The sequence below is a fragment of the Myotis daubentonii genome, chromosome 3, assembly GCF_963259705.1.
Source record: "Myotis daubentonii chromosome 3, mMyoDau2.1, whole genome shotgun sequence".
Taxonomy (NCBI): Eukaryota; Metazoa; Chordata; class Mammalia; order Chiroptera; family Vespertilionidae; genus Myotis; species Myotis daubentonii.
This window is the reverse complement of record NC_081842.1, coordinates 46,067,157-46,088,654: the sequence shown is the minus strand read 5'-3', so window position 1 is coordinate 46,088,654 and position 21,498 is coordinate 46,067,157. Positions and strand designations below refer to the sequence as shown.

At 41.3% G+C, this 21,498-nt stretch overlaps 2 protein-coding genes across 5 annotated transcripts in view; both read right to left on the bottom strand.

The window, feature by feature from the left end:
* LOC132230218 (kininogen-1-like) overlaps positions 1 to 21,498 on the bottom strand; it is a 433,809-nt gene that overhangs the window by 147,824 nt on the left and 264,487 nt on the right. The window lies entirely within an intron of this gene.
* The window catches only part of ST6GAL1 (ST6 beta-galactoside alpha-2,6-sialyltransferase 1), a 123,307-nt gene that overhangs the window by 28,985 nt on the left and 72,824 nt on the right, over positions 1 to 21,498 (bottom strand). For 3 of the 4 annotated variants that reach the window (XM_059687318.1, XM_059687316.1, XM_059687319.1), the window contains 2 exons: positions 5,226 to 5,359; positions 768 to 1,425 (listed from right to left, as the gene is read on the bottom strand). In XM_059687318.1, coding sequence (XP_059543301.1) covers positions 768 to 1,374 — 607 coding nt within the window. In that variant the 5' untranslated portion in view covers positions 1,375 to 1,425; positions 5,226 to 5,359. Of the gene's footprint in view, positions 1 to 767; positions 1,426 to 3,844; positions 3,913 to 5,225; positions 5,360 to 21,498 lie in introns of all 4 variants that reach the window. The other variant, XM_059687317.1, reaches the window with a different exon arrangement.

Below are 21,498 nucleotides of genomic sequence, written 5' to 3'. Positions count from 1 at the left end.
GATCAACCTAGAAGGTGTTATGCTAAGTGAAATAAGTCAGACAGAGAAAGACAAATACTATATGATTTTAGTTATATGTGAAGTCTAAGGAACAAAATAAACAAACAAAACAGAAACAGACTCATAGATACAGAGAACAAACTGAGGGTTTCCAGATGAGATGGGATTAGGGAACTGGGTAAAAAAGGTGAGGGTATTAAGAAGTAAAAATTGGTAGTTGCAAAATAGATATGGGGATATAAAGTACAGTATAGGGAATATAGTCAATGATGCTATAATAACTATGTATGGTGACAGGCGGGTACTAGGAACAATAATAATAATTCCTGTTCTAGTTTATTCTTTTCAAACAGAAAAGTTTAAAATTACTCATGTAGTTTGAGCCAAAAGAGACAACCTACACATTTCAGAACCTGAAGATAAAGTAGAGATCTGTCCTTCAATTATTTTTAAATGTCAATTATAACATTTTGCTTCTTTGTATCAGTAGAACTCTCTTTTCAAATAAAATTTTCAGAACACCAATATTCAAAACAGATAAAAATAAAGCTATTCTAATTGATAAAGATGCAGGCGACTGGATCCCCATCCTTTTGGCTGCCCCTGAGGCACCTCTGGCTCACCAGCAATTGAAAAATACTGACCTGGGCCTGCTCTGCTAGTCCACGGAGACTTACCACAGTCTCCGGTCTTGTCTGTGCCCAGCTCCTCCAAATGAGGCAACAATCTCATGTTCAGATAAACAGTCTTAACACCAAAGAACCCACCTATTTCTTTGCCCAGCTGAGAGGACTTCAGGGATCCTGCTGATGAGACGACAGCACACCTGCCCCATGGCCCAGCCTTGGTCCTAATGTTCTCCTTGGGCAGGAAACCTTCCCATTCAGAAGTATTGAAGGGAAAATCTGTGGCCTCTACCATGGATACGTTCACTTGGTCCCGAAGGTGGCAGCGCAGGGCCTCTGCACTGAGCTTGATACCAGGCCCTGGTCCCTTGTAGGACACATTGTACTTGTTCATGCTCAGATAATTCCTCCAGATCTTCCGCAGCCTGGGGATAATGTTTTTGGAAGAGCTGTCTTTGTTCCACACCTGGAAGACGGTCTCTAGCTTGGTCTTGGCTGGATTCTTAGGACTGCCAACGGCCTGGCTATCCCTGTGGGGGTCCTGGGTTTTGCTTGAAAGTGCAGTCTGGGAACCAGACCACAGGGCAAGTTTCTCCAGACCCCTCATCATTTGGAATTCCTTGGTTTGCAATTTAAGGGAATCATCGTAACTCCCTTTCTTCTTCTCCTTCCACATACAGATGACGGCAAACAGGAGAAAGACCAGCACACAGCAGCTGAATTTTTTCTTCAGGTTGGTGTGAATCATAATGAAGGATGCATTCAAGGGAGCCACTCTGTTCTGAGCAGGAAAACAAGCCTAAAAAAGTAAGACAATGCAAAAAAAAAAAAAAAAAAATGATGTAACTGGCAAGAGGCAGGGTGACAGGCCAAGCAATGGATTTAGAGTGACAAGATTTGAATTCCACCAGGCCTGCAGCTGTCAAAAAAAGAAAAAAAATCAGTTTGGGTTTTGAATGTAGATAACAGTCCTCAGACACTCCCTTCCTGTTTGTGTTCTCTGTGATTCCTTTTTACACTCTGAATCTTAGCTTCCTCTTGTCTTGGTCTAGCTCCCCAACTGCACTCTGCACTTCTTGAGGTCAGGAATCACATCTCAGAAATCATTAGGTTCCTAGGGCCTTACACCACCTGTTAATTAAGGCCGGCTTGCTTGAAAAATAGGAGAAAAGGAAGAGCAGGCTAACTGGTCTAAATCACAACAACCCAAACTCTCTAAAATCCTAAGGGGCTCAGAATCCTAAAATTACCAGAAAGAGATCTCTCGCCACAGACAGTACCTCAGGAATCTAAGTGGTGTTGGACTCCAGAGTGAGAAGAAGAGCTAGGGTTAGCTTCACGACAGAACACTGAAGTTTTATGGAGTGCCTTGTGAGAGTGCTATCAAGTGTTGGGAAGCTGGCTGACCTCATGGTAAAGGAGAGGAAATCTTGGTAAGATAGCAGATAACTGACCAATTCAGGAAATGAAGCACACAAAGATGAATTAAGCACACAAGATGTTATTTTATTTAAAGTCACCATAAACCAAGGCCACTGTGATATACAACTCCAGCAAGGACTGTATATACACATGACAGTCTAATATGAAGACATCCCCTGAGCTGTGCAGAGGCCCTGGCCATCACTAGCCACAGTATTCTCATCTCCATTTTATAGATTAGCCATCTGAGGCTCTGAGAGGTTAAGAGGTGCCTAGGATCACAGAGCCGAGTAAGATCCAAATCCAAGTGGACTTGATTCCATAATACATGTCCTTTTTACTACTTCCTGTACAGGACTGCCGAAGTTCTGGGAAATTGATTTCACTAAGAAAATAGAGCCTGAATAGTCCCTTTTATATTTGGGTAAAGAATTACTTTGCTTACCCAGAATTTATTGTGTAACAGAATGGAAGATGAAAGCACTTTGACCTCAAACAGTGTCTGTATCTTTTGAAAAACATTAAACTCATTTCTAACTAAATGGGCGTATTAACCATAATGAGTGGAAGGAATCACCCCTAGGCTTTGGCTAACCCTCTACAGATCTACAATCCCTTCCTTACAAAGAGAGAGAATTCAAACTTGAAATCAAGAAATGATGGAGAGGGCTTGTCACATTATCAGAAAACTGAGAAACTCAATTTTCCTCAGACCCCAACACAGCCAATCACATGATTATGACAGTTGCAGATCAGAGAAGGGAAAATAGCATTTAAGAAGTCCCTACAATCTCTCATTTAATTTTTACCATAACACAATGGGATATATCAGTAGTTCCCAACGTGGGGCACATGCCCCACAGGGGGCAATTTGATTTTTTAAGGGGGTCAATTTGAGAATGAGTTATTAACAGTGAATTTTTTTTGCATTTCTCATGGTTCTGGGGCCTCATATACAGAATATAAATATATAATGTGACATATTTATGCATTTCAGTTCTCCATTATGTTTCGAAACTTTGCTATTTTTTTATATCACTTCATATTATAATTATTTTTTTAACAATTTCTTAGTGATTTCTTCCTTAGTACTTCAACTGTCCTTTCGTTCTTTTGTTTTTCTCTTTCATGGATGACATGTTCCTTGGAAGCATGTTTAGACGAAGTTAATGGCCTTTTAGGCTTCCTCCACGTGAATAGGAGTTCACTTTTTGAATAATAAGAATTATATATCACGGGGAAGGGGCACCAGGATTTTAGAGATGCTTAGGTGGGACATGGCCAAAAAAAGGTTGGGAACCACTGAGGTAGATATTAAATACCCCATTTGAGGAAATGAAGAAACTGAAGCTTAGCACAGGGCTTCCCCAAAGTCAATAACTAATCAGTGCTAGAACCGGGATTCCAACCCAGGTCTCTCTGATTCTAAAAGTTTATTTGCACTAAAAGGACAGGCATCTATAATAATAAAAGCATAATTTGCTAATTAGACCAGATGACCTCTGGACAAGCCGGGGATGCGAGGGGAGCCTGGGTCCCAGGTGCCTGCTGACATCCTGGGTGCCTGCTGGTAGCCAGAGGGAAGCCCAGATCCCAGGTTCCAGAGAGAAGCCAGTGCTGGCAGCTGGGGGAAGGAAGGCCTACTCTTGCACAAATTTCGTGCATCAGGCCTCTAGTTTGTGATAAAGGACAGTGAAAAGTCAACGTTGACCAAACAGGGTCACTAGCGAGACAACTCAATCTGCCAGACAATCACAGGAAACCACCCTTACCATCAGCACCTCAGCAGTCATTACCTGTGTGCACAGTTTACCACTCAGGCAGCCCTTTCACAGTAGTTGTACTTATGAGACCTAGTATAGCCCTGTGAGATAAGAAGGGAAATTTTTATTAGTACTATTTACAGCTGAAGAAACTGAGATTTTTTTTTTAAATATAAATAATTTTCAATGTGGCATGAGTGATTTGGAAATAGTGTAATTAGAAGTTAACTTTTCTGTGGATGAATGAAATGAAACACAAGGTAGGGAGGTGGGCCCTGATTCACTGTCTGGAGACTAGAGAGTCAGAAAGTGCTGGTGTTCAGCTTTCCACCAGCACCTACTCTCCAAAGTTGAGTTTCCCAAGAAAGAGGCATTCAGCCACACAGCCAGGCACAACACAGATCTGCAACTTTAAGACAGCCTCAGCCTTTAGGATCTGTGCCCCCTCATCACCTCAAGAAATTCATCAGATACCTCCCAACCCTCTTGAACAACACCCTCTGTTGAGACCCCAAGTCCACCAGCTGTTGGAGCTTCTCGTCATAGGCACTTTGAGGTTCAAGATCTTCTCATCTCTCAAGGTGCTCTAAAGAGATAGGGACTGAAGTAGTTTAATCTAAGCAGCCCAAACTAAAGGAAGAAGGCAGGAAATGTTTTCTCCCCAAATTCTTTGGGAAAATACACCAAACTCTGAATTTCCCAATCTATTAAGCTCCCAGGCCTTTATACCACTGCACTCTTTCCCCTAATCCATTTGTCTGGCCATCAGACAGCATGACCTTTCCTCTGCTAACGTCCTGTGGAGCCCACCTCCCTTTTAGCACCTTTCTTGCTCTGTTCTCTGGCATCCAGTGTCAGCTTTTCACACTGATCTCTGCCAGAGGGAAACTCTTCCTGGCTCATTTCTGAAACCCAGTGCCCAGCAATGTCTAGGAAAAAAGGGGCACTCAAAAGAATTATTAAACAGATGGGACTGTATCAATGAATCCTTACAACTCCCATCAGACTTCTAGAAGAATACAATGACAACTTACGTTATCACCTACAGAGAACAAATCAACACTGAACCAACAGAAAGAAAATCCCAGCCAAACTGAGGATACACTGCCTGCCCGTCTATCTATCACTGCACGCGTGGCATCAAATGCAGGACTGGGCACACAGTGGGGTTCAAAAAAGGTAGATTTTCAGAATAACTTCAAATCTTGTGTTTATAGAATATAGAAAGAGGCAAACCACCTATCCTCACCCCTCACTGAATCAACCAAAAACAAACACATGAAGGAAACAGCAAAGCTATAGCTGAACATTGAGACCCTGTCACCCTTATCAGCACGCTCTACCACACCATTTTTTATTCAGAGATGTTCCCTTTTGCTGCCTTCTGGAACCCACACCCCTGGGTGTTTCTTACCTGCTCTGGGTAATCCCCGGGGGCTGCAGGAGTTCCAGGTCCTCAGGATTTAGCACTATTCTTCATGGGAGGGATATGTGCTTTATTAGGTCCGGAGGCCAAGGCTCATTTTTCTCAGGATGATGAACAAACATCTGCAAATACAAAAAAAAAAAAAAAGGGTGGGGGGTTAGAGCTGTTTTCCAACAGGGACAGGGTTAAAAATTAACAAGATAGAAAGCACTTCTGCTAGTCTCCATTGAAGGCCCTGGTCCAGGCTATGGCTCAATCCAGGAAGCCCTGAGGGCTCAGAAAAAAGAGAGAAAAGAGCCTATAACAGGTGCAGTGCCCCGGGTCAATGAACAGTACAGACAGCCTAGGAATAGACTGATAAGAACATGCTAGAAAAATAAAGCAGACACCACAGATAAATCGGAGAAGAACAGATTGTTTAGTCATTGGTTTAGGGATATACTAGTATAAATAGCAATTTGGGGGAGAGAGAATTTAGTTCATCTCAAAATAGACTCTAGACAGACTTTTAAAAATTGTTTAAATTGTTTATTATCAAAGAATATTTAGTGAAGCCCTAACTGGTTTGGCTCAGTGGATAGAGCGTCGGCCTGCGGACTCAAGGGTCCCAGGTTCGATTCCAGTCAAGGGCATGTACCTTGGTTGCGGGCACATCCCCAGTAGGGAGTGTGCAGGAGGCAGCTGATCGATGTTTCTCTCTCTTCGATGTTTCTAACTCTCTATCCCTCTCCCTTCCTCTCTGTAAAACATCAATAAAATATATTTTTAAAAAAGAATATTTACTCTTAGAGTGGGGAAAATATTATAAAATATAATTTTTAAAGGCTAAAAACAATTCTGTTTGTCAGCTCTTTCTTCTTTCTGGTGGAATGTAAAAAAAATAACAGGAAAAGTCTAATAGAGTCAGTTGCATGAAAATCCAAACTTATATGCAATGAGAAATATTGTAATAAAAAGGGAAACAAGAGTCAAGGTATGCACAGGGTTAATACAGTAAAAGCCTCTCATAAAGGCAATCAACATGAGCAGGCAGACAAATCACAACATAGAAAATGCAATTAACAAGCATATGAAATTATGATTAATCTTAGCCCTAAAGAGGTAACTTTAATATTAAAATATATAACATACACAGAATGTACATTAGCCAGCCACTTTCAAAATGATAATAATACTCATTTCTGGACAGAATGTAATGAAATTGGTATATTTCAAAGAAGTAGTAGAAACGAATTTAACCTTTTTAGAAAGCAATCAGGACATAGAATTAAGAGCTTGTGACTATTATCATACTTCCAGGAAATAAAACTGAATAAATAATTCAAAGACAAAGATTACACATTTTGGTTTCTTCACATGTAAAATGATTTCCTTCCTAATTCAGTGTGGTGGGGACTGAAAGAGGATTAATGGGATAAAAAATGAATTTTATAAGGCAATATGCACATGTAAAAAAATAGTTTTCAATTTCAAAATTATTTATAATGGTGAAAAATCTAAGGTTAGCAACTAAGCTCCCAGCAATAGGAAAATAATTAAATGATGGTACATCCACCATCTACAATAATAAAAGTGTAATATGCTAATTAGACCAGACATCCTTCCGGACGTCCTTCTGTCCTTCTAGACGAAGCCGGGGGCTGCGAGGGAACCCTGGGTTCTGGGTGCCAGAGGGAAGCTGGTGCCAACAGCCAAGGGAAAGAAGGCCTACTCTTGCATGAAATTCATGCATCAGAGCTCTAATATATATATAAATATATAAATATATGTATTTATATTTATATATTTATATATATATGCCTAAGCAACAGAACCACTGAACAACCGAATCACCAGTTGACCAGTTGCTATGATGCATACTGACCACCAGGGGGCAGATGCTCAATGCAGGAGCTGCCCCCTGGTGGTCAGTGCTCTCCCCTATCAGGACTGGGTGAGACAGCCCTGATCAGCCCCAATCGTTGGCCAAGCCGAGGGACTCCACCCTTGCACAAATCCGTGCACTGGGCCTCTAGTTATAGAATATGTATGTGTGTGTGTATAATTGGGTGTGAATTTAAGTACCAATGAGAAAGAAAATGCTTAAATATTATAACAAAGAAAATTAAACAGAAAATGTTACCATTGTGAATAAGTTATGCACATCCAAATACCTAGAAAAAATGTACATGATTGAGACCAGGAAACTATTGATGAGTAAACTGACAAGAGATAAATTCTCATCTTTCAGTTTGACTTCCTTTATTCTTATTATATTATTTGAGTAATTAAAGTAAAACTATTGAGTAATCAAAGTAAAACTAAAGTAAAAATATTGAAAATACACTTCAACCTTGTGCATCAACTTGATACACAATATTGAAATGGCCTTGAAACCTGTGCTGGGAGATGCAGCATTAACAGAACTAAGGGGAAGCTGTGGTGGCCACAAACTGGCTTCATCCCATAAAATAGAAGGAAATCCTTCCTTGAAGCCTGCCGTTCAAGCTGGGGGAATTTCAGCTTTTCATAACCAGAAAACAGGCAGGCAGGCTCACAGGGCAAAAGTTAGAGGAGCCATTCTGTTCTTTGTCAAAAATTTCAGGGTTTTTCCTTATGAATTCAGAGAACTGACTCCCTGGCAGCCTCCTGGAAGAATCAGTAAATATTTCTGATCATTATCCTTCTTTTCATGTCATGTAAATTTCCTTGGTGGCATGGGAGTTTGTAATGATGCATGTATTCACATTATTATTTGGTTACCTTTGTCTTCTCCTACAAAAAAATGTAAATTCCATAAGCAGAAACTTCATCAGCTTTCTCTACTACTATCTTCAGCGCCCAAATGAGTGTTTGGCACATAGTAGGCATTTAATAACAATTTGTTGAGTGAGTGAGTGACTGAGTGACTGAGTGAGTGAGTGAGTGAGTGAATGAATGGAGGGAGGGAACAAGGGAGGGAGAGTTGCCAGCTCTTAAGAGTTCTGTTTCCTCAGGCATCACTAATGGAAAATATTCTTTCTCAGCAACCTCCCAGGGAACACTGGGGCAGTCACCTGCCCTTTGGATAATGCCAGTGAATACTGGTTCGCTGCCATCCCCTCAAGGTGTGAGCTACTGGGGCATGAGACTTTTGTCTGGGTTCAGTGCGCAGACATCAGAGGAGTACAGAAAACCCAGATCTTCCTCCCTCACATCAACTGCATCTGCTTGGAACAACTTGCCCTCTGAGAAGATAAGAATCACTCCCCACTCCTGATTTCCAAAAATCAACCAGTTGAAACAAAAGTAGTGCAACTGTCAATCTAAATCTATTGTAGGTAATGAGGGCCTTCCAAAAATAGTCACTGCTGCTCATGAGATAGGAGGGGTGATCTTCAACCAGCTGCAGAAGTGATAACAGAATCCTCAACTCATGGGGTGAGAAACTTTAGAAACCATGATAATAATAGCTACCAAGTGCTAAGCACTAACTATAGCTTAGGGGTTAAGTAAGAGCCATAGAATTAGACTGATCTGACCAAGAGTCCAAACTCTTGCCTCTCACTAGTTACATGACCTTGGGCAAGTTACTCAACCTCCTAACACTCAACTTCTTTATCTGTAAAACAGAACTAATGAAAATAGAGCCTATCTCATAGGATTTTTTAAAAATAATCAAGTAAGAATACACCCAAAAGGTTGTACAACAGGGCCTGTGACAAATATACACATCACTTTTTACCATCACCTACTCTGTGGATACCATTACTATTCCCATTTTATGAATGGGAAACTGAGGCAGGGAAGATGAGTAATTTTCCCAGAGTAACTTAATTGTGGCACTCCACATGTCCATGCTGTTTCATGCCTTTGTAGCCCTGCACGTAACGTTCCCTTTGAATAAAATGTCCTTTCCTACCTTGTTCACATTGGGGCACACCCACAGAGCCTCCCACAACAGCTAAAGTGTTACCTGGATTCTGAAGCCTTTCTTGGCCCCACAGAGATTGACACAACCCTACTGTTGTGTCTAGCTTTCATCAGACTACATGACATTTATCTGTTTGCAGGTTTGAGAACTCCTTAATATTTATCTCTGGTCTCCTGTGTCTAGCCAGGCTCTTCTCTACCCAGGTCCTTGAATATTTTAGGTCCTGAATCACTATAATTCTCTCCAACCCTATTTCTGTTGGAATTTGTGGTGATATCAACATCCACCTGCAGAATTATTCTAGTCCCCTGGTCTCTCAGTTCTTTGACCTCCTCTACTCCAATGACTGTGACCTCAGCCCCCTCAGTCCCAAGGTCATATCTCTGATATTGTCATTTACAAAGAATATACTCCCTCTGTAGTCTTGATTTCAGGCACACCCTCTGTAATCACCACTCCTGTCTTTGCAGCTGAGTCCAATTAATACCCAACTCCAACAATGGAATGTGGTTGATCCTACCACCTTCTCACGCCTCTTACTTCCTTTATATCCTACCTTCTCTTCCCACCCAGCTTAAATTCCATGGTCAGTTGTTAAATTGAGCTTTCTCATCATACATGGTTGGATAAACCCCAATCCTGTTGAAATCCAACTCTCTGTCCCACTCCACACCTGCAAACATGTATCTGAACATCGCTAGAGAAAATCACACTGTGATGCTTACTGATTTCACTTCAAGTTCACAGTTACTAACTACAAGTAGCTACTTAATGCTTCCCAGCAATCATGTGCTACTTTTTCAGTCAATTCATCTGCCACTCTCCTAGGGGACTATCTGACCCACACACACACACACCATGAAAGCTCTCCTCTTCCTCACCTTCCCCTTATTCGTGGAGAAAAAGGAAGCTACCAGAATAGAACTTTCATACACATGCCTTTGTACTCAGCTACCCACCCTACCTGTATTTATGCCCAAATGTTCCTTTTGTTCCTAGGGCTGAATTAGATGCATCCAACACTTATAATATCCAACATTTGTCCACTATGTCCTATGTACTGTTATCTACGTAAGGACATTCTTGTTGAAAATTTTCCATTTTTCTTCTGCATCAATAGGTATCCCTCTCTAAAAGATCATGTCCATCAGCATATAGACATGCTATTATCTTTCCTATCTTGGAAAAAAAAGAAACTCTCTTGACAGAGGCAGCCACCACCTGATAATAGGACACCTAAGACAGTGTGTGCTTTCAGAAATGAGACAATAGGAAATACACAGCACTTTCTGTGAAAAATTCTTAACCAAAATGTAGACTAAGTATATAGATCAAGCCTTTATAGTCAATTCCAGTTTTCAGGAAATATAGCAGAAAAAGAGCAAATTAAATGATACCATAAAGAGGTTTTCAGACAAATCCTGAAAGCAGGACATTCTACAGGACAACAAGTCAGCGCACATGACAAACAAATGGCTTGAGAGATACAACAATCATATGCAATATGTAGACCTTGCTTGAATTTCTAGTTGAACAAAACCCCCTGGGAAAAATAGCAATATTTGCATATAGATTTGATAGTATATGATATTATGAAATCACTTTGCTAATTTTTTAGATATAATTATTATATTTATAGTTATGTTTTTAAAAAACCCTATACATGTGAAGCAGTTAGAGGTTAAATCTATTTTCAAGTACTTCAACCAAAAAATAGATAAAGCTAAAAGAAATATGTCATTTTAAAAAAAAAATGTTTTCCAATTAAGCTATGTAAGAAGCAAGAGTAATGTACAGACTCTTCTTAGACAAATTTTTTTGGGAGAGGGGAGAGTTTGAAAGAGCTTGAAGAAAAAAGTTATGGTAGATAATTGTTTGTTTCACTGAAGGAATTAACTGAAAAAGATATGTGACTTTATAAAAGTCGCATAATTAGCCACTGCATGAGTTTTTAATACAGTCTATTTCTCCATTCCTCCTGCAAAACCTTTTACCAGCTCCTGCCCTTTCTCTCTCCTTTACAGTGAAAGAGCTGTTTCTAGTCACTATTTCCATTTCCCTCCTCCCATTCTCACTTGAACCCACTCCTTCAGGCCTCCCCTTGCCCGTGAAACTACTCTTGTCTATAACACCAAAGACCTCCACGGCCTCCACACTCTCAGTCTTCATCTGATTCAACAGTATTTTATTTGGTTGGTCACTTCCTCCTCCTAGTTTCCAAAACCTACTATCTCCTGGTTTTTCTCCAACTGACTAGTCACCCTTTCTCAGTGGTCTGTTGCTTGTTCCTCCACCTCTACACAGGGAAGTGCCTCTACATTCTCTACTTTGTTCCATCTGTACTGGTTCTACTAATTGTGAGCACCCAGCCTGTAGTCTGCACTCAGTACGCTTTTGGAGATGTGCACTAAAATGAGTTCAGAAAGCAGGTTTTCTTAGAAAGGAAGTTCTTAATTTTTTTTAAAAAACCAGTAGCGTGAAGGTGGGGCACAGAATAAAACACTGTACTCGTTCCATAATTCACTGTCATCCATGATCTGAGAGAGGTGGTAGCAGCCCAGAGAACAATGAGGATCAGACTTAGAGCACATCAGAATGATTAAAATGACTTATTAAATGCAGATTCCTGAATTCTACCTCAATCATTCTGATCCAAGTCCTTGGAGATGGAGTTCAGAAATCTGCATTTAGCAAACACCCCGGGGTGATTCTGAAGCAAGTGATCCCAACTATACACCATGCTCTGAGAAACAGGTAGCTTAGAATATTACTCAAAAGTGCTAGTCTGAGAAGGCTTTATCAAGATCCAGGATGAGAAAAGTACAAAAATTCAGTATAATCAACTTCTATAGAAATTTGAAAGAGTAATCTTATGCCTGCTGTTATTATTATTTTTTTAATATATTTTGTTGATTTTTTACAGAGAGGAAGGGAGAAAGATAGAGAGTTAGAAACATCGATGAGAGAGAAACATCGATCAGCTGCCTCCTGCACACCCCCTACTGGGGCTGTGCCCGCAACCCAGGTACATGCCCTTGACTGGAATCGAACCGGGGACCCTTCAGTCCGCAGGCTGACGCTCTATCCACTGAGCCAAACCGGTTTTGGCTGCTGTTATTATTTTAATAATAATTTTTAAAATACGGCTTGTTCTTTTTATCATTTCATTATTCTATTGATGTGTGAGAAAGTGGGGAAAGAAAAGCCAGTTCTTCGCCACCGATAAGTGGGAGAACCTTGGCTTTGGTAAATGAGTTCAGGCATCTCCAAGCCCAAGTTCATATCCTGTCTTTTCTACCTGTCAGTTCTATGTTTGTCAACTTCTGTAAAACCTGTGTCTTCATCTGTACAGTATTGCTAATGCTTTAAAATATGCTTCTGCAGGGTTGTGGTGACAATTTAATGATGGACTCTATTGCTTTGTAGTTGGCAAATCTGAGAAGCAAGTGAAAGGAAGACACGAGAGAGTTACAAAGTGCCTGCCTTGCTGTGTCTGCTAGTGTTTACCTGAGGATAAGCCCAGCTGCCTGGCTAACTGTGGGGAGGGGGAAATCCTGCCTAGATCAAAGCCCCGAAGATAAAGGGGCTTTCATTCCTGCTTGTCCCAGCTGTTCCAGACCCAGGCAGCAAAAAGGGTCTCTGAGTAGAGATTAGATCTTTTCCCAGCCAGGCAGGCACTGATGGGGAAGATTATGAAGTCCTCAGACATGCCTGAGTACACTTCCCTGAGATTTGCTAAAACATGGAAAACAGGACTTTGTAGAGGGTGTTGAGTTCCTACTAAGGATAGGGCAGCTACTCCGTGGTTTCTGACCAGAATCAGCCACTTTGAATGGCTAAGGAGAGCTCCAAATTTAGGATTAAGAGAGCCACTGCAGAGGGAAATTACAGGCCATTTGCTAGTCTTCAACCTGTGCCTTCAGTGGGTGCATATTTATAGAAATATGTGCCTTTCTATTTGGCAGGTGCCTGGGGAAAGGAGGCATTTCACAGCCCATCAGCTCCCTTTCTGTATGCTGCCCACCCCCAGCCCCAGCAGGCATCTGCCCAATCTTACCACACTAGAGGCCACTCTGCACTCCACTCCTCAGTCAAGGGTATGCTGGGGAGGAAGAAGCAAACAGGAGGGTTGAATAAATACTGCACACACATACATACAAACACCCAGCCACTCGTCTTTCCTTCATACCAGAGCACACCCAACAGAGAAAAGAAAATAGACCTCCCTCCTTCTCGGTAAGAGGAACTCTTTCACCTCCTCATCCTTAAAAAAGAATTCAGTTAGTATTACAGAAGTTTTTACACATACAAAAAGGTATAGGGATGGGTCAAAAAGGCTGTGGTACTTTTACACAAAAGATTACTACTCAACTATAAAGAAGAAGGAAATCTTATACTGTGGGACAGCATGAGTGGACCTGGAGAGTATTATGTCAAGTGAAATAAGCCAGTCAGAGAAATTCAAGTACCTTTGGACTTCACTCATCTGTGGAATCTAATGAACAAAATAAACTAACAACAACAAACAATACATAGATAGAGAAAAGATTTAACAGTTGTCAGAGGGGAGGGGAGTTGTGGGGCTTGGTGGAAAAGGTGAAGGGATTAAACAAAACAAACAAACAAACAAACAAAAACTCATAGACACAGACAATAGCATGGTGATTACCAGAAGAGAAGAGGGGTGGGGGTGGATAGAGAGGGAAAAGCAGGGGTAAATGCTGATGGAAACTTGACTTGAGGTGGTGCATCCACAATACAATATACAGATAATGTATTATAGAATTGTACACCTGAAATCTATATAATTTTATTAACCAATGTCCCCTCAATAAATTCAATAATAAATTTTTTAAGTATATTTCTATTGATTTCAGAGAGAAAGGGAGAGGAAGAGAGAGAGACAGAAGCATCAATGAGAGAGAATCATTTATCAGCTGCCTCCTTCCCACCGCCTACTGGGGATTGAGCCCACAACCTGGGCATTTGTCCTGATCGGAATTGAACCATGACCTCCTGGTTCATAGGTCGAAGCTCAACCACTGAGCCACACCGGCCAGGCTAATTTTTTTAAATATTTTTAAAGGTATAGGGAATAACATCATGAGACTCCCTGTTTTCATAACACAGCTCCAAAGATTAATACATACCCACGCGCACACACACGCACAAACACATCCACAATGCATTAGCACCTAATATCCAATTCACTTTCTTTTTTCCTCTTTTTATTGAACCTCTTCACCCAATTCACTTTTAAATTGTTACCAATTCTATTAAAATGTCTTTTACATCAAATTCCTTGAATGATGATTCAAACAAGGTGGACACATTTTGTTTGCATGATATGCCACTCTTAACTCTCTCTTAATTTATAACAGTTCCCCACTCCCTTAATTTTCTTTTTCATAACATATATTTGTTGAAGAAACTAAGTCATTTACACTGAATCTGGCTGATGAAATCCTCATAGTATTAACTTACTCCTCTTTGCTCTGTTTCCTCTAAGCTGAATGTTAGATTTCAAGACTTGTTAAAATTCAGCGGTTTCAGGTTCATTGGTTCTCTCAATTTTTTTATACCTAAGAGGATCTAAGTCCTGGTTGTCTAAGGGAGTTAGAGTGGGGGAAAATGCACAGAGAGGCCTGAGCTCCTCCACTTTGCAGTGGTCCCTATAAAAACAACAAACACCAATACTCATAAATAAGTTCATTCATTTAGCAAATGCTTATTGTCTACTATGATCCAAATTGGAGACCACATTGGAGACAGCAGGGCAGAAAGCAGCCAGAATTTGCCTTCACGTGAGGAGGTAAATAAATATGTATGTAGTGGTATAATTGCTCTGCAGAAAATTAAACCAGGTAAGATGGAGAAGGTATTTGAGCAAAGATTGAAGAGACGTAAAAGAGGGGTCATGCAGATTTCTGAAGGAATAGGGTTATAGGTGGAGGGAACAGCAAAATCCCTAGACTATGCCTGGCCTGTTTCAAGGACATCATGAAGGCCTGGAACAGGGTGGGCAAGGAGAAGGGCAGGCTGAGGTGAGGTCAGGGAAGTATTAGGAACAAGGTCATGTAGGGCCTTAGGCTGGTATAAGGTCTCTAAGACTTGGCCTACGTATGTTTGAAAGGGATCATTCTGGCTGCTGCATTGAGAACCAGCTGTGGTGTGCAGAAGGTTGAGGGAACTGAGAGGGGGTAAATGGACCTTTCAAGAAGCTATTATAACAATCTAGGTGAAAAGGGCCCATGAGCCCATTTACTGAGCTCTTACTGGGTGCTAGCATTTTATATATGTTATCAAATTGAATCCTTACCACCACCCTATGGGGTAGGGTATTAACAATTCTTTTTTATAAACCATAAAACTCCAAGGCTCCAAGAATTTAAGCCATTTGCTCAGTATGTCATTGAAAATGGTCTAACTAGAGAGTGAGCCGAATTATTCTAACTTGCAAGCTGCTCATGCTATCCAACATATGACCCTCTACTCAGAGCCCTTCTAAGGTCTCCTGAGAGCCTATCTGCTTGGCCAGGTCAACTATAGTTGCCAGGCACCATCTTGGACCTTTTGGTGACTCCTCTTTACTCTGCCCTGATCCCCATCTTCTTAACCTCTCAGTGTGCAAACCTCATTCTCATCTATACCTTAGGATCCAAAGTTTCTGTCCCTAAAGACCTTGACACATTATAGTCCCCTGAGACTATCTCAGCTAACCATGTGCCTCGGAGAAATGGTTTATGTGTCCTGGATTCCAGAAACCCCCAAAATGATCATGAACTTTCTCGAAGATCATGAACTCTTAATTTGTGTCACCTAAGATGCCAGTTAACTGTGTAATAATATCTCTTCCTATTTCCTTATTTTAGGGATGGCTGGCTGCCTCACCAAAAATGTGCTCTTTTTATGCAGATGCCATGTAGAGTTGTGGTAGAAAGTGGCAACCCACCCAGGGTTACGTTTACACACATCCTGTATCTGGTGGACAATATGATTAGCTATCACCAATGAAATGTGAACAAAAATAATGTGTCACTTCTGGGCTTAGGTGATGAAGAAGTGAGACTATTTGCTATGGCAGCTGGCTTTACTCTAATACTGCCACTTAGAAGGGACTTCTTAAATATTTGTTTCTACTGGTCTAAGAATATCTTCAGAAAATTCTCAGCTATAGATTTTTTTATCACCCACACAGTTCTCTGCTCATCCCAACATTTCACTAGCACAGTAAAAAAACAGATGCTTCCCTTAATTCAGCCACATCAAGTACCTTTTGTATTTGTTTCCCCTGCTATAATACCTGGGTTTTGAAAGATGTCGTCAGCCAAATTTAATTAAGAATTTGAGTTCTTATTTGTTATCAAATGAACAAGGATATTGCTGCCAATAAGAGCTTCTGACTAGCATCAGATTGTCATTGTCATCCCAGTCAGTTGATAAAAGTCCAGCATGATATAAAGAAAATTGATAATTTCCTCAGCCTGTGCAGATTTGTGGGGATAAATGTGCTTCTCCCATCTGGCTTTTTGAAAAACTGGAAGTGTCTGGTGGGTCACAGGAGGCCTGCCTTAACCAGGAAAGGAATTCTGGTTTGTATGGCCTGAAACTCACCCCAATATAACCATAACTTTCTGATCCCAACTGGCTGGCCTCCTAAAAATCACATACAACTGGTAGGCTAGGCACTGAGAAGTGCTTATGAAACTATTTCCAACTGCCCCCAACTGGGTAGAATTGAGATATTTTAAGCTTATCTGGAAGAATTTGGCTCCCATTATGGCTTAAAATCAGAGCAGCAGCAATGTAAAATCAGAATTTTATCTGCTCATGATCTCAGCATGCAGCAAACAGTTGAATACACAGCAGCAGTTACATCAGAAAGATACCCCACCCCTAGGACAGAACAGGAGCACTGTTATAGCTGGGTAGGGAAATTAGGTTGCCCAGAGTTCTCAAAAGCTGAAGAGCAAAGGAGGAACAAATGCAAACAACACTGGAGGGAAAGATTTCTATGGAAAGACCCAAAAAATTTTTCTCTTAAATCCTGATAACAAGGGTCTGATGACAAACATCTCTCTCTTCAATCCCAGTTTAATTTTCTTTCGGGAGAACAATGATGTCTGCTAATATTGTCTTCAAAATAATTTCCTTCAGGAACTCCTGGGCTGAAAATGATGCCAGGGGCTGTTTATTCTACCCTTCCATCAGGAAGTCAGGGCCAGAGTTTCTCAACAGAATCATAGAAGTGAGCTCCTCTTAAAATCACCAAGGTGACAACTATTTATCTCTCTCACCTTAGCAAATTGATCTCTTTCCTAGGACCAGCCCAAGGCAAATTGGGCCTCTATACAAAGAGAAAAGCAGGGAGAATGTAGAAGGGAAAAAGTTTGATCAAGCTGTCCTCAGAGGTGCATCCTACTCCTAGTCCTATAGCCATAAATGTTAGTGTCACTTAGAACACACACCACTTCTCTATCTTACCTTGGTATTAGCATCATCTAGAAAGCATTTTAAAAATGTAGGATGCCAAACATTGCCCTTGGTAGATCCTGATTTAATTAGTCAGGACCAATAAACATTAATATAGACCTTGCAGAATATAAAAGTTCAAAGGAGGTTGGCCTTCACCAGAAAGGGAGGGAGGCCAGGACTTTACTGGAAGGAGAGGGGGCAATGCCAGTCCAGTCACCATGGGTGATAAATCAACACATGGTCTAAGCATTCAATCCCCACTTAACACAGACTCTTCCACAATCCAGGGAGCTTGCTGCCTCCTGATGGCCCAGAGTTATATTAGGAACTGGCAGGACCTCAAATTTAATCCAAGTCTTTGAGAATTTCAGGCCAAACTGTCATCAATTCTGAGCTCCTAATAAAGTGGAGATGTGAATAATTCATGTCTGTGATAAGACCAAGAGTAGTCAACACTACTAGAGAGAGAGCTAACAGCCCTTGCATCAAGGTGCACCTTTCACCTTTCTCTGCTCCTTAAGGTGATCTTGACTTTGATCACCAGGTGGCACAGGCAACACGATTAACCTCTTTGGGGGAGTGTTCTGTATACTCTGATTGATCCCAGATGAGGACTCACACTCAATTTCCATTCTTGTCCTGTGGTCATTCCCTCTTAGAAATCATGGGTTGGTTTTCTCGGATTTTTCCCTCCTCATGACATATACACAAAGACCAACTAATATCTGTACCTATTTTGTGCTCATTTGGTGCAGGTGGACCAGTAGAAGTTTTGGATATTCTTCATAAAAGGCCAGATCTCAGCACTCACTAGTTAATCTCATCCCCAAACCTCCCTACTTGCCACTACTTCCTTTCACTTCAGGGATCCAAGGGTGTTCCCAAGGTGGAAGCTTCCAGACTCTCCAGAGGAGGAGTCTTCTACCTGTGTGGATTTCGACCACACTCCTGGTCTAAGCAAACGCTCTCTCCCATGCTCCTCCAGGTGCTGTGTGTGAGAATATTATTCTTCCAATCAGACAGGGCTCAGTGGGGATAGAGTTCATCAACACCTCTTCTCTGTTTCCTTCTCAGCACTGCCAAGAATAAGGTATACAGGTGGCACTCAATATCAAACTGTTGCCCACTGCCAGGGCTTGTGGTTGAGAGTGGGAGTTAGTTTGTAAATAAGAAAATGATTTTAGACTTGAACTGAAATCATCAATGAACATGGAGTACCTGCTGGGCATGTAGCTATGTAAAGAGGGAGAAGAGGGAAATCATCATTGAGTGCTTTTTAGGGGCTTCCTATGTGTCAGGCTCTATGCTAAACCTGCACATATAGTAGTTCATTCAATGCTAACCACCATCCTCAAAGGTTGGCATGGTTATCATTTCCATTTTGCAGATTAGGAAGCTGAATCTTAAAGTGGTTAAAAGATTTTTGCTAGTAAATGGCAGCGCCAAGACTTGAACCGAACTGTCTGAATCCAAGGACCGTGCTCTTAATGCCTGTACTCCCACAGTCATCTTGTTAGACCTGTGACTCTCTCACCTAAGCCCAGAAGCAAATGGTTTCAGTTAATAAGAAAACCAAGGGTTTTGAAATTCCAAGCCCAGGACACTCTTAGAATGCTAGACACTTGACATTTCATCTCACTGAATCCTTCAGCAGCCTGCGTGACTGCTGTCATTACTGTTGACCTTAGGCATTTACAGAGTCAACATTTGGGATGTTGACTATTTTGGAAGAGTTCCAAAGGTCCTACACATAAAGCAGCCTGATTTTGCTCAGGAATGAAAATGATGTATGTGTACTAGAAAGCCAGTCCCATAGAGCATGACAGCTCACTCCCACCACTCCCCAGGCTGTGACCCAGTATGCAGGGGTTCTATAACCTCCAGGTGTCAGGAAGTGATGGAAATAACTGCTTGTGAACTGCAGCTCCCAAAGAAAACAGACTGCTAGTCCCTGTCACCGTAAGGTTATATAATCAGTAAATATCTTGTACTAGATTTATAAATGCCTATGGCCCTGTATACACAGAATCACTAAAGGACAGAAATCACTTAAATTGTCCAATTACGCATGACTGCATATTTGGGGAAATGGTGGCACATGTATGAGTTTCTTGCCTGTCAAGAGAACAAATGCCTCACCGTAGGGCTATTGTCAGTAAATGAGATCTTTGGTCACAATGATGAAGAGGATGTTGAGAATTCTCTAAGATCCCAAGAGAACTTTCTCATGAATGTTGAATTTATGGTTTCAACATTCTATAGAAAAGGAAACTGAGGTTAGAGAAGGTGCTATGACCTGCCCAGGAATGCCTGGCTACTAAAGCTAGTGTGCACCCCTCCCTACAACCCAATAGTAAGTCATCCAAAAGTGCCAAATCTTGCATGCTGACTCAATCACATGTAGACTTGGGAGGATGAAGGGGAAGAAGGAAGGCTACGGAAGGGAAAGAGCTTGTCCTGGGCTCCCCACTGTCCCTTCAAACCTTCATCAGTGCTGGCCTGGAAACGGCAGAGCTGTGAGCTTACCTTTTGACCATATCCATTTAGATCAACCAATTCAAACCAGATGCTGGTAACTGTGGGCTCAGAACAGAGGCCCAGAGGTAACTGTCATCCCTTGCCCTCAAGATGCAAAGTCTTAAATACCACAAGAAATCAGACAAGACCCAAATACCTAGTGCACTACTTACTTTGTCTGTTTCTCCCCACTAGACATTGAGTAACTGAATCATCTAGTTACCTCAGTGTTCCCATGGCCAAGGTCAGCCACAGATGTGAACACTTTTCTTTTCAAACAAGGTCGAGATTCTTTGACCATGGCCTGGCCAGTGTGGCTCAGTGGTGGAGCATCGACCTTTGAACCAGGGGGCTGCAGTTCATTTCCCAATCAGGGCATATGCCTGGGTTGCAGGCTCAATCCCCAGGGTGGGGCATGCAGGAGACAGACAATCAATGATTCTCTCTCATTATTGATGTTTCTATCTCGCTCTCCTTCTCCCTTCCTCTCTGAAATCAATAAAAATATATTAAAACAAAAAAAGAATCTGGAATCCTTGTCACTGCTGGTGGGAATGCAGACTGGTGCAGCCACTGTGGAAAACAGTATGAAGTTTCCTCAAAAAAAACACCAATCAGAAAGGATATATGCACCCCTATATTCATAGCAGCACAATTCACCATAGCTAAGATTTGGAAACAGCCTAAGTACACATCAGCAGATGAGTCGATTAAAACAATGGTGGTACATCTACAAAATGGAATACCATGCTGCTATAAAAAAAAAAATAAGGAATTCTTACCATTTGCAACAGCATGGATGGAACTGGAGAACATTATGCTAAGCGAAATAAGCCAGTCAGAGAAAGATAAATAACACATGATCTCACTCATTTGTGGAATATAATGAACAACATAAACTGATGAACAAAAACAGATCCAGAGACAGAGAAGCATCGATCAGACCGTCAAACCTCAGAGGGAAAGTAGGGGAGGGTCGGGGGAAGGAGGAGAGATCAATCAAAGGACTTGTAAGTGTGCATATAAGCCTAACCCAGTGGTCGGCAAACTCATTAGTCAACAGAGCCAAATATCAACAGTACAACGACTGAAATTTCTTTTGAGAGCCACATTTTTTAAACTTAAACTATATAGGTAGGTAACTGTTATTAACTTAATTAAGGTACTCCTAAGGCTTAGGAAGAGCCACACTCAAGGGGCCAAAGAGCTGCATGTGTCTCGCGAGCCGCAGTTTGCCAACCACGGGCCTAACCAATGGACACAGACACCAGGGGGTTAGGGCATGAGTGGGGGGTGTGTGTGTGGGGGGGGGACAATAGGGGGATAAGGACACATACGTAATACCTTAATCAATAAAGAAGAAGAAAAAGAATCTTA